At 40.2% G+C, this 13,291-nt stretch overlaps 1 protein-coding gene across 25 annotated transcripts in view; it reads left to right on the top strand.

Moving 5' to 3' along the window:
• PHLDB2 (pleckstrin homology like domain family B member 2) overlaps positions 1 to 13,080 on the top strand; it is a 209,545-nt gene extending 196,465 nt beyond the window's left edge. For all 25 annotated transcript variants that reach the window (XM_048215211.2, XM_057306819.1, XM_048215208.2 and 22 more), the window contains 5 exons: positions 2,776 to 2,866; positions 3,800 to 3,946; positions 6,237 to 6,456; positions 10,553 to 10,638; positions 11,269 to 13,080. In XM_048215211.2, coding sequence (XP_048071168.1) covers positions 2,776 to 2,866; positions 3,800 to 3,946; positions 6,237 to 6,456; positions 10,553 to 10,638; positions 11,269 to 11,409 — 685 coding nt within the window. In that variant the 3' untranslated portion in view covers positions 11,410 to 13,080. The remainder of the gene's footprint in view (positions 1 to 2,775; positions 2,867 to 3,799; positions 3,947 to 6,236; positions 6,457 to 10,552; positions 10,639 to 11,268) is intronic.
• The last annotated feature ends 211 nt before the right edge of the window (positions 13,081 to 13,291 follow it).

The following is a 13,291-nucleotide window of genomic DNA, read 5'->3' as shown; positions in this document are numbered from 1 at the left end:
CATGAACTGAAAATATTTGTTTCTAACGAAGTTATTTCCAACCAATTCATCCGGATAGGTTTCATGGAGCTCAAGGTCATACTTAGGCCAGTGAATGGAAGCTGTAGGAAGGTAGATTTTGATTCAACTTAAGTATCAACATTCTAACAATGTTGTCCAAACAAGGAAGGAATGGATACAGTAAGTTTTCTATAGCTGACAATGTTCCGGCACAAACTAGATGAAAAATGAGTATGTTCTAGAAAGAACTAAAGGACAGATGGGGGTTAGACTCTTGGTGAGTGCTTTTTTTTTTTTAATTGGTGAGTTTTTAAGACCTGAGACCTAGTGAAATCAAATTATTTATTTCCAAATCAATAGGAGACATAAGACATATACCTGATGTCACAGACAACACTATCGAACATAAACACGATACTGCGCGATTGCAGGGCCTAATGTTTGTCTTTGGCTTTCTTAGTTGAGCTGATGAAGTGTGCCACTTAACCTCTATGACCTTGGCTGTTCTCAATAAAGAGGAATACACCTTCCTGCACAAAAATTAAAGATTTTTTTCTTTAATTCTTACTGGTTGAAGAGAACAGAACCTACCCTTTTGTATAACCCCCCCCCAACAGTTCATAGAAATGAACTGTTCTCTATCAGGAGAACACACCTGGCTAAAAATTGGCCCCATGTAACCCTGCAAAGTACAGAGATTAGTTAAGCTTCTAGGGAGACAACAGTCCTAAGACTGTCCCTTTCCTGGATGGATGCATTTTGTAATGGGGCTGGAAGTACTGATTTTTTTTTCTAAAAGACATTTTTTTAGAGCTGTCTTAGGTTCACAGCAAAATTGAAAAGAAGATACAGAGAGTTTCCATATCCCCCTGTCCCCACACACGCACAGCCTCCCGCATTGTTAACATCCCCCACCAGAGTGCTGCACTTGTTACAATTGATGAACCTATATGGATACATTATTATCACCCAAAGTCCAGAGTTTACAACTGGGTTCACTTTTGATGTTGTGCATTCTATGGGTTTGGACAAATGTACAATGTCAAGTATCCATCATTATAGGTCATACGGAGGGTTTTCATTGCCCTGAAAATCCTCTGTGCTCTGCATAGTCATTCTTTCCTCCCTTCCACTCCCCACTTCAAACCACTGGCCACCACTAATCTTTTTACTGTGTGTGTGGTTTTGCCTTTTCCAGAGTGTCATATTGTTGGAATCATACAGAATGTAGCCTTCTCAGATTGGCTTCTTTCACTGAATAATATGCGTTTAAGGTTTCTTCGTGTCCCCTCATGGCTTGGTAGCTCATTTCTTTTTAGTGCTAAATAATATTCCATTGTCTGGAAGCACTATGGTTTATTCATTTACCTACTGAAGGGGATCTTGGTTGCTTCCAAATTCTGGCAATTAGGAATAAAGCTGCTGTAACACTGCTGCTACTGATTTTAAGATAAACCATGTGGCCTGGTTACTGTGGCCATTTATCTCGGTAAGGGAATTTAGCCCTATGTTTGAAACATTGTAGGCTTGAGTTGATCAACAATATAATTTGGGGAGACTATACTAAGAATTACCCATTTTGTTTTCGTATGAATTCATTTTTATATAAATGCATCAGACTTGAGTCCCTACTGTGTGCCAGGCTATGGAAGATGCAGGAACAAAAGCCTTTCTGACCCCAAGAGAGTCTAGAAAAGAAGCGTATATTAAATGGCTATATAAGTGTATATGCGTAGGAAATAACATTGGTTCTCTATGCTGGAACATCAGAGTAAAGAAGTTTTGACCTAGGTCATGCCCTTTTTTCCAGAACACTCAAATGAAATGTAAGAGAAAAATAACATTTCTGGTTAGTGTTAAACATTGCCATGTTATTTGCTTTCTCTTTTAGTTACTTACCCTAACTGTTCTTGCAGCTTTTATTTCTTTTGTGTTTTTCCTTCATTTATGTGCATGATGTCTTTCTCAAGATGCATTTCTTTTGAGGCTCTTGATTCCCTTCATGAAGGTTCCTCATCAGTATGGTGGATGAGTGTTATGGACAAAACTAGCCACCACACTTCTGTTGCACTTTTAAGAGAAGGTGTTTTTTTTTTTTTAATTGGCATCATCACATAAGAAATAAAATGTCCACGTGTGTGTGTGTGTGTGTGTGTGTGTGTGTATTTTTTTTTTAGTAATCTCTATATACAATGTGGGGCTCAAACCCATGACCCAGAGATCAAGTGTCACATAATATTCTAACTGAGCCAGCCAGGCACCCCCTAAAATGTCCACATGTTTAAAGGCACAGCAAAAAAGCAGCTGGGGACCCATTTCCAAACCAAATAAAGTGACTTCAAATCACAGGTGTCATCTACACTGAACTTTGGGGATGGTCTTATTGGCCCGGTATCTCTGAACAATTAAAGTAACGGGAAAGCCTCCCACGGTCCATAATTTTTAGACTCTGGGAAAAGCATTTTGAGAACACACTTTGTAAGATTTAGTTTGGGTTTATTTATTTATGAGTAAAGCACTCCGCTTTGGTATTATCTTCCTTGCCTATATTTTGTCTTCTAAACTGAGGTGAGTCAATGTCACCTACATTTTCAGAGCTGAACTCACTGGCCTGTTCAGGCCAATGACTCTCCTAAGTAACATCCTTTAAATGACATTGGATTGTGTCGTGCACCTTTCTGGAAGCTGTGTGCGTGCGTGCCCATGTATGCGTATGTATTTCAAGAGACATCAATCTCAAGCAATATTCTTGAGAGGCCTTTGTGTTCTCTTCAGTGCCAGCACTTCAAATATTGCCAGAATAGAAGAAATGGAGAGACTTTTGAAGCAGGCTCATGCAGAGAAGACCCGGCTGCTTGAATCCAGGGTAGGCATGTTGTCTTTATGCGGGAGGTCAGTGAGGCAATGGTTCATCCTGCCTGCACGTGACAGGAAACTGTCCTGGGGCCTGAGAAGCAATATGATCTTGGGAGTAGTCACTCAACCCTTTTGGCCTCTTTTTTTTTTTTTTTTATCTTAAAAGTAAGGGTGGCAGAGAGGATTTCTAAGCCTCCTGACTGCACTACAATTTTTTGTAATTTGTAATATGTATAGTGTCAACGTCGTTGACTGAAATGAGTGCTTTGTATTGTCTTTTCCCTTTGATGGCCACTTTGTTTGCCTGCCAAGGAACAAGGAGGAATGTCATATCTTTATGGACTCTCCCTTCCTTGCCAGCTGGTGTGAACTGTGCTATTGTAATATTTAAAATCCCACGTTACTGTGACTGTATTTCAAGCGAGAATCTGAACTTCCTTAGGAATCCCCCCGAATGCCTTTGCATCCTGCCTTAAAGGGCCCCTCCTTTCCTCTGCTGACTTCTCTGTGAGATTCCTCTGTGACCGAGCTTCGGCCAGGAAGCCGCAGACAACAAAGGAACCGGAAGGACCAAGATTGATGGCCTTCAGTTAGAAGACGGCCACGGAAAGAAGGGCTAACTGCCATGACTAGTGTTGGGTGACAATTTGTGATCCTTTTTTATGAAAAGTGGGAGAGTGGTGGTCATCCATATGAAATGACTAAATACCACAAGCCGGATTTTCACTAAATATTCAATTGTTAATTAAATGTGGTGGTTGCATTTCTATGTGGGATGATTTTGAAGACTACGTGAGAAATGATTTTAGTCTAGGTGGTCTATTGCAAGAACCCAGGCTATAAAACCAGCAATTGTCTACTGAGAAGTTTCTTTTTCCATTAGTTAGAATCATTCAAGTGTAACCAGCATGTCCTAAAATTTGTTCTGCATAATAACATTTAGGAACGGGAAATGGAAGCCAAGAAACGAGCTCTGGAAGAAGAAAAACGACGCCGAGAACTCCTGGAAAAACGACTGCAGGAAGAAACTAGCCAGCGGCAGAAGTTAATTGAAAAGGAAGTAAAAATAAGGGAGAAACAGAGGGCACAGGTTGGTGGGACAATGTGGATGGATTGCAATAGGTCGCCCCCTGGTGGTCATTCTTTAGAAGACAGTCGTGCTTGTCAAGACACCTTGCTGGGCACCTCAGTCAGCAGCCCTTGACATGTGACTGCTAAGACACAGATGGGGGTTCAGAGACCAAAAAATGTATGTTTATCTCAAAACTTTTGGGGACCTACTAACCAAATGACGCTTTTCTCTAGTCACGCATGGAACATTTTAATGGGTGAGGCATTTTTTCTTCTACCCATTTTTTTTTTTTTGTGGTGTATTTAAAAGGAGCATGTTTTTCTGAGCAGCTTTGAAAAATGCAGCTGAACTTGCTCCTGAAAACAAATACAACACCCAGACTAAAACCTTTGGTTGAGGAAGAGAAGAGGTTCTATTAAGCCATTTTTGGAAGCAGACACTCCAGGACAAAATATTTTACCAACCCAATTTCTTGGTAGTGTTGGTGGGTTTTCTGTTTTGGTTTGGTTGTCTAACCACTGTATTGTCACACATGTCCCCTTTGCTACAGCCGTCCCCACACGCGTGTGCAAGGTTACTGAACTCAAGCAAAACTCAGGAAAACCACCCATTTCCTTTAACTTCCCCTCTTGCTTATTGTAGAGTTTGAATCTCTGTCACTAAAGCTGCCTACATAATGTATGTTTGCTGAGAAACAAAAATAAATTTCATGCAGGCCTCTTAATGTAAAGTTCAAACCCATTTTACCAAGGTTTACTAGACTTCATAAAAGGTGCTATTTCCCTTATTCTTTATAGTGGCTGGGAGTTGGATAGCACAGCAGTGAGAGACTATCTTTTTTTTTTTTTTAAGATTTTATTTATTTATTTATTTACTTGACAGAGAGAGAGACAGCCAGCGAGAGAGGGAACACAAGCAGGGGGAGTGGGAGAGGAAGAAGCAGGCTCTTAGCAGAGGAGCCTGATGTGGGGCTCGATCCCAAAACGCCGGGATCACTACCTGAGCCGAAGGCAGACGCTTAACCGCTGTGCCACCCAGGCGCCCCAGTGAGAGACTATCTTGAGGACTCTGTGTGTTTTGAGGTATCTGTAAGGCTGTGACATCTGTCTGAAGTCAAATACCACAGAATCAAAGGCAAAATATTGAAGAAAAGTACAAAGGAAAACACGTTCATTTTATTTCATTATGTCTACCATCGGCCAAATTATGATTCACAGGGAAGGTCATCCATACCTGTTCGGTATTTGAAGCCAAACCAGAAAGCATAATTCTACTTTAATCCCAATTATAAGATTTGACTCCAAGTATATATTTAGGTCATTTTCCCCAGGGCAAAGGGGTAGGGTTATTTAACAGAATAAACTGGAATGCCATTTTAGAAATATGACCCATGGCGATAACGTGCTTCCTAGATTAGATGAACCTTTCTTCCAGCCATAGTAAAATAAAAGACATCTTTGTACATCTCGTCCGTATCTGCTCATTGGGCAGCCCATCCGGTACAGCTTTGATCCTACTGCTTACGTTACTTTAGCTTCGCTTTTCAAAACCTACATCTCTGCCTTTGATTTCTATCAGAAAGTGTGTGTCAGCCCACGTGTATAGCTTTGGGTGGGCGGTGGTGCGCTTACTAAATAATGTTCACCACTCAGGTCATGTCTGAGATTATTTAAGGACATGTTAGGTTGTATCGGCAGAAGTGCAGGGAACTTCACAGAGGAGGAGTCCTCATCTGTAGGAGGCAGCCCAGGGAACTTCATGCCTGTTGTGACTCCCTATTTTTAAGTGCTAAGTACCTCTTAGAAAGCTAAGGCTGGGGCGCCTGGGTGGCGCAGTCGTTAAGCGTCTGCCTTCGGCTCAGGGTGTGATCCCGGTGTTGTGGGATCGAGCCCCACATCAGGCTTCTCTGCTAGAAGCCTGCTTCTTCCTCTCCCACTCCCCCTGCTTGTGTTCCCTCTCTCGCTGGCTGTCTCTCTCTGTCAAATAAATAAATAAAATCTTTAAAAAAAAAAAAAAGAAAGAAAGAAAGCTAAGGTTAATGGTATTTCCCCATGTTCTCATCTGTCCATTTCAAGGAGTAGAATCTATTCTCCTGAGTTTATCCACCCCCCCCCCGCATATTGTAGCCTCCTTCTTAAAATACTGTACACTTTTTTAAACTCCAAAGGATAATGTTCATCTTAAGTTCTCAGAATCACATGGACATTGTAATGCTTAGGCTTTTCAGTGCACGTCTGTTCCTAAACATCTGTGACCTGAAATGAAACGAATCATTAGCTGTATATGACATGGGTCTGTGCTTTTCCAGGCTCGACCTCTGACACGCTATCTGCCTGTCCGGAAGGAGGACTTTGATTTGCGAAGCCATGTGGAGACTGCTGGCCACAATATCGATACCTGTTATCACGTGTCGATCACAGAAAAGACCTGCCGAGGATTCCTTATCAAAATGGGTGGAAAAATTAAAACTTGGAAAAAACGATGGTTTGTTTTTGACCGGAACAAGCGCACGTTCTCTTATTACGCAGGTGAGTGAGAAGAAAACCCCTCAGCGATATATTCAAATCAGGAATTCTCTGTTAAAGAGCAAAGGTAATAAACATCAGGACGAATGAGTTGGTAAGTAATAGAATTAATGGCAATCTTAGCTTTGTGGGTATGTATTATTTTATATTCAGGTTATATAGTCCCCCTGATATGCATTTCCTCTCTAATAATAAAATAATAAAAATATAATAATAAAAACTCTATGTTATTTAAATAACAGAGAAATAATAAAAACTCTATGTTATTTAAAAAATGTGAATTCATGGGGCACCTGGGTGGCTCAGTCGGTTAAGCGTCTGCCTTCAGCTCAGGTCATGGTCCCGGGGTCCTGGGATTGACCCCTGCATCGTGCTCCCTGCTCAGTGAGAAGCCTGCTTCTCCCTCTCCCTCTGCCTGATGCTCTCCCTGCTTGTGCTGTCTCTGTCAAATAAATAAATAAAATCTTTTTAAAAAGTGTGAATTCGTCGCTTCTAGTTCTGAAATAAGCTGAAGTCCAAATAAGTAGTAAATGGGATTTTTCTTTTTAGACCAAAATATTGACTTTTAAACCACGAGGCCAGGAAAAAGGTTTCTGTTTATTTATTTATGGTCATCTGCCCTATTTAAGTCACACACAATTAGGCAGCCTTGGCTGACAGTCCCTCAGCTCGAGTTTATAAACTAGCACGGTTATTGAAGCAGAGGGTAAAGCTCATCCGTGAACAAGGGAACAAGTAAGTATTTATTAAGTGACTGAAATCTTTTTGGATTCTTAAATGGTGGATTATGAGAAACGTACCCTACTGAGTCTTTGAAAAATACAGGACTATGGCTGTAACTGCTGTACTTAGAAGTCTCCCGGGTCCCCTAGGAAACACGTCCGTCGTCAGTGCAGGTAGAGTCTGCTCTCTTCAACAACTGAAGAAAAGTACTATCATGTCAGCGCTTGTGAAGAGACCGTCTCTGTGGTGACGGTACCAGCATGTATGAGACTGTTAGAAATGGTTGCATCGATGTCATAAGTAAGATAAAACCATCCCGTCCCTTCATCTATAGTGTGAGTCAGGATATGTTTATGAAGAGAAGTGTGAGGGACCAAGAAGCACGTGAAAGAGGGGAAACACTGGCTGTGGGGCCCCAGAACTGGGGTGAGGAGGGGCAGGGGTGTGTGGGGGGCTTCAGTTCATGCAGCGGCCAGCGGCCTGAAGCAAATGGCCTGACCCTCAGGGGTTCCCCGCTTGCCTCTCTCGGGCTTTCTGAGCTCATGTTTAATGAGAATCCAGAGATGTTCTCTTCAGTTAGTACCACAGAAAAGATGCTAGTTTAATGAGAAATGCCAGTTTAGTGTCTGCAAAATCCATAAACAAAACTTTGTGCTGTGCTAGTCTCCACAATCTCACCCAGAATTTTCCAAAAATAAAATTTGAATGATCAGCTTCAGACAAAGGAGCTTCACTCTTCCTCTCTGCTTCTCTTCTCTGAGGGCCTTACTTCCTTCTTTCCCTTGTAGGTTGCTCAGTTCCCCTTCCTTCCTCTGACCCATGTCAGAACCTGTGCTCCTGACCGTGTAAATGCATTTTTCCAATTTCAAACTTCTTGGTGATCGGTTTTCGATTTTTTGGACCAAAACCGTTTTGGTATATGAATGATTACGCAGAACTGTAATACATAACACAGGCAAAAATTATATTTCATTCGGGTTTTTATTTTTATTTTTTTTAAGATTTTGTTTATTTGAGAGAGAGAGAGAGAAAGCGAGAGACAGAGCACAAGCAAGGGGGTGGGTCAGGGAGAAGGAGAAGCAGACTCCCTGCTGAGCAGAGAGCCCTACACAGGGCTCGATCCCAGGACCCCTGAGCCGAAGGCAGACCCTTAACCGACTGAGCCACCCAGGCACCCCTCATTCAGGTTTTGAATATTTACATATTATAGAACTGGCCAGTGAGTCCTAGTTTGACAAATGCTGTTCATTTAGCTCTGTTTACAACCATCATTAGCTTGTCCGCCCCTCACTCCCACCCCCACTCTCCCCAAACATCACCAAGTGCAGGACTAGATCAGTCCACAGGAAGCCATACAGATCGCAGTGCAGGCTGGACTAGACCCCCAGACGCCACCTCCCTTCAGCTGGTGCTCGGGTAGATGGGCGCCATGTTTGTGAAGGAGCTGACCCATGAACGCTGAGAGTGTCATGAGCCTGTGCTAATCATCCCCCCGGCCTCCATAGTAACTGGCTACCCTTAGAAGAGTCGCTAAAGAAAACCGAGACCCAGAAAATATATCTGTAAATTGATGGGATCATGCTGTGGAAACTGAATGAGTAGCTGTATCGTGTCCCTTTACAATAGCATTCTTGATTCTCTTAGGTCACTATGTCCTTGTGAGGCCAGTATTTTTTGGAACTCTTTCTCATAGAAGAAGTGCCCTACAAACACAAGTTTCATTCCCCAGTTTTCTGCCTCCTGGAAACACTGATAAGATTTACTTTTATCTCCAGATTTTATTTTACATCTGTTTTCAGAAAATAAAGTATTGCTGTATTCCCATTAACATCGCAGAATCCTTCCCAGGGAATATTTGAGAGATACGCTGACCTCTTTCACAGAAACTGACGGATACCCACTGAACGTGGTATGGATTAAAGCAGTGTTTCCCCAGGAAGAGCAGAACAAACAAACAAACAAACAAACACAAATACTGCGGCCCATGGTCAAGCACGCTCAAATAAGTTAGGAAGAAATGCTGAGTTAAATGTAATTTAACAGCTTTATATTTTCCACTGAACTTCTCAGGGTGGTTGTTTTTCAGACTAGCTTTTAGTTGTTGTACAAAAGGGACATTCATGAATAAAATTCTTAAAAATAGAACAGAAGTCTATATAAAAGGACGTCTTTTCACGTCACGAAAGTTCTGACCTTTTCCCACTGTTAAGTCCATAATATCTTCTCAGATTTTCTCTATTCATGTTATTTATATCTTTCAGTATATATATGTATTCTTTCTTCTTTAATACAGTTGGGACCAAATTATTCAGTCTGTTTATAACGTTGTTCACGTAACAGTATTTCAAGATTTTTTTCTGATAAGCACACGCAGATCTAGTCTTGAATTTCCGTGGCTGTGTGGATTCCACTGCATGGCGGGTCTCTGGTTGAATCAGTCCCCTGTTAAATCGAGCAGGTGTTTTGCAGCCTTCTGCTGTAACGAACACAAATCCATGCGTGCGCATGAGTAGCTCTGGTGCCGTAAAGTTTGAGGAGTGGAATTGCTGAGTGAGGATTGTTCGCATTTTTAATTGGCTTGTTTTTCCCAACTGCCTTTCCAAAACTTTCTTCTTTGCGCTCCCACGAGCAGGGTACGATAGAGTTTCTTTGCAGTCTCATCCACGCTTTTAAGATTCTTCAGTATGTTCGCGTGCTTTTATATAATCTTCGCTGAGTGTAAATTACAAAATATTTCAAGAACTTATTAGATCACAGAGGAATGCTGTTTGGTTGGTTGATTGTTTTTGTTTTGTTCGAGATTTCGTTTGGTTTTTATGGCAAATTTGATGAAAGCTTAGAAACCGTTTGGAAAATGCTGCATTGAAAGGACATCAGATTATTGACATGAAGCTCTTTTCTCCTGGGAACAGGAGAAAAAGCATGCTGGACAAGAAATTCATAGGAGAGGAATATAAGTAGAATAGTATTTTAAATTATGTCCAAAAAACACCCTTCTAACAAATTTCGTTACAACTGCTCTACACATGAATGTTTCCGTGGCAACCACTGTTCTGGAGAATGTGAGGAGATAATTTGTATCAGCGTCAGTGGTGTTTATACTTTGTGTGCTAACTTGACTGTCAGTAGCTCTGAATTGTCTTTTGTTGCAGATTTGCTGGAGAGCCTTGGGCAAAGTCAATTAGTCCCTGAGGTTTGGGCTGATGATTCCTTTTTTTGTTGTTTTTTCAGTATAGAACTGGGCTATACTTCACCTAAATTACCCAAATTAGTCTTAGGTAATTTGAAAACTAGATAAATATTGTAATAATTATACTGCAATGCTAATGTTTCCAGTCCATCAGTGGTGATATTTTAACACTACCTGTTATTGCAGACAAGCATGAAGCTAAATTAAAAGGAGTAATATACTTCCAAGCCATTGAAGAAGTGTATTATGATCACCTCAAGAACGCCAATAAGGTAAACACTGATTTTCAGATTTCTGTCATTTGCATGCATACTGAAGTTGGGGAAAATATGTTTTTTGAACTCCAAGCAATTTAGATTTGTTGTTCTGACATAACTGATTGATATAATCCTACGGTTCTAGAAAAGTGAACATAGAAGTAATTAATACAGCTGATCTTTTGTGGGGGAAAAAAGTCACGGTGAAGTGAGAAAATCTTATGGTCCTATTAGTTTAGAAGACGCTGGTAAGTGACTTTGCATGAGGTTCTAAGAAGGAGCTACAACATGGTTATGAGGTTATCAGGAAGACTCTCATTCGGGCTAAGAGTACGAGCTGTCATTGGTCGAGCACCCACTATGAGCTAGGTACCCGCTAGGGCTCTACCGACAAAGTAGCTGCTAAGAGGATTGATCGGTGAGCTCTCTGTGTGCGATTTCTTGTGCAGAAAGTCTGGAGAGATGGTCGATCTTGGGAAGGGGGTTGGAGGTGGGGCTACAGGTTATCCTAGAGCAGCAGGAACACCAACTTAGGTTTCTACACATTAGAACTTATGAAGAGGAAGAAGCCCTCACATATGTCTGTGGTATTTAATGTAATTTCAGGATGTTTGTTTTACGTTCTTTTCCTTTCTCAATTTTTAGAGTCCTAATCCATTACTCACCTTTAGCGTCAAGACTCACGACAGAATCTACTATATGGTTGCGCCCTCGCCAGAAGCCATGCGGATCTGGATGGATGTTATAGTTACGGGGGCAGAAGGTTACACCCACTTCTTACTGTAGTGAACTGGCCCAACAGTCGACTTCAGGGCAGACTGCAATAATCTCTTACAAGAATGAAGCCATATTCGATCCCAGATGGAAAGACCCAACAGACCCATCCGTCTAACTGCGTATACTCAGAACTCCTTTTATATTAACAGGAAGTCATTTATAAAAGCGAAAAGGGGTTTAAATTCAAAGTTTGATGATAAATAACAAAAGGACTGAAACACCTATGAGAAAAAAACCCACTATTTTGGTAAATAGCATCACTTATAGGAACACTTCTTATAAACTATTTTTTATCGATTGTTTACTTTGGTGAAATAAACTGAACGGTTTACAGAATGTATGTACTTGGAAATATGAAATTATTTTAGCACCCCAGTTATTGGCATTGACATTATTGGTTATCAACCAGTTTTTTAAAAAGCATTTTTCTGAAGGTTATTTTATAAATAGAAGGAAATAAGGGTTTGGAGGGGAATGTATTTTAGGAGGAGTTTTGCCCTAATTATTAAGTACTGCACCTAAACCAAAGACTTGATATGACTTCTGTTTAATAGTGGTAGTTTCAGGTGATGAACCACGTACAGTGTTACTCTACATTTTAAAATGGTACTTTGATGCCATCAACTGTCTAGGAAATAGACTCTGAAGAGTTACCACTGGTATAAGCTGCTGTACGTGTAGAGCAAATCGCTTTTTGTAAAAGAAGAGAAAAGAAAAAGTTGTGTGTTTTAGACAGAAGCAGTCTTATTAGACAGACATTCTGTCACTTTGAGCAATTTAAAATAAGGAGAATATTTCTTGTTTTGCTTAAGATTTCTCCATTCCCAGGGCTGAGAATAAAGGCAGCCAGCAGCCAATGTCCTTTAGATTGTCTGTTTCCTCCTTTTTGTGGAACACACGTGTAAATTGCAGCCTCACGTGACATAACGATGAAATCAGAGCTCTGTTTTCACCAAAGAACAGACCAATTAAAATACTTATTTACAGAAGTAGTGTAGTTCTATAAAAATGAAAATGAACTTCGACTTAATGTTCTTTGTAATGTACTATTTTATTATGTATTTCTTTACAATTAGCCTTTGTTTTTTAGAGTTAAATTAATTTTTGTTGAATGAAATGACTTCAGGCAAGTCTCTTTTTATAACAGTTTTTCAAATGACATCTATCCTGGTTTGTCATGTTGTGTGTATTTGCAAGTATGAACGTACTTTTTCCTAAAAGTTGGCAAATGGATAGAAGTAGAAAATAATGGCTTTGCTTACCAGTACAAGGTGAGATGATTAGATTGGAAGTGTCCATAAAATCTTTGGCAGGCCTGACGGGGTACAATTTTTAAAACTTTGCAGTGTGGTTTGTATACATGTATACATGTTGCCAATAATAAGATTTTGCAACTGGATGACACATGATTTTACTTGAACAGTGGAGGACAAAGTCACGATTGCAAAAGACATTTTTATAATATGTTTTTTCAGAGATCACCCCAAATCCTGTAATGATCTAAAAGAGTGAAATGCAATTGCTAAAATTTTGTTGGTTAATGTAAAGATATAACTTGTCTGTACTGTACTTGATAGGATTATAAAGATATTCTAATCAGCATTATATCTTGCATGATGTAGTAAACCTTTTAAAATGTGTGTTAAAATATGTTGAATATGGATTAAAATGTTGACCAGATTTCACATTTGAAAATAAACTCATCTCTCGTTAGGAGGTTACCTCTTGGTGACATGACAGGGGATAGATTAATTAGCAAAAATCAATTGTGAATCTCCACAAAAGTTGTTGTGTGCTAACATTATGATTTGTAGTTTTATAAACTGAAGTAATTATAAGTATCTCTGGTCACATTCCTGTTGCTAACAAGGTGAGATAACCCCTGACAAAT

This window comes from Ursus arctos, unplaced genomic scaffold (assembly GCF_023065955.2).
Source record: "Ursus arctos isolate Adak ecotype North America unplaced genomic scaffold, UrsArc2.0 scaffold_4, whole genome shotgun sequence".
Taxonomy (NCBI): Eukaryota; Metazoa; Chordata; class Mammalia; order Carnivora; family Ursidae; genus Ursus; species Ursus arctos.
Note: the sequence above shows the minus strand (reverse complement) of the source record. Positions and strands in the feature narration are given on the sequence as shown.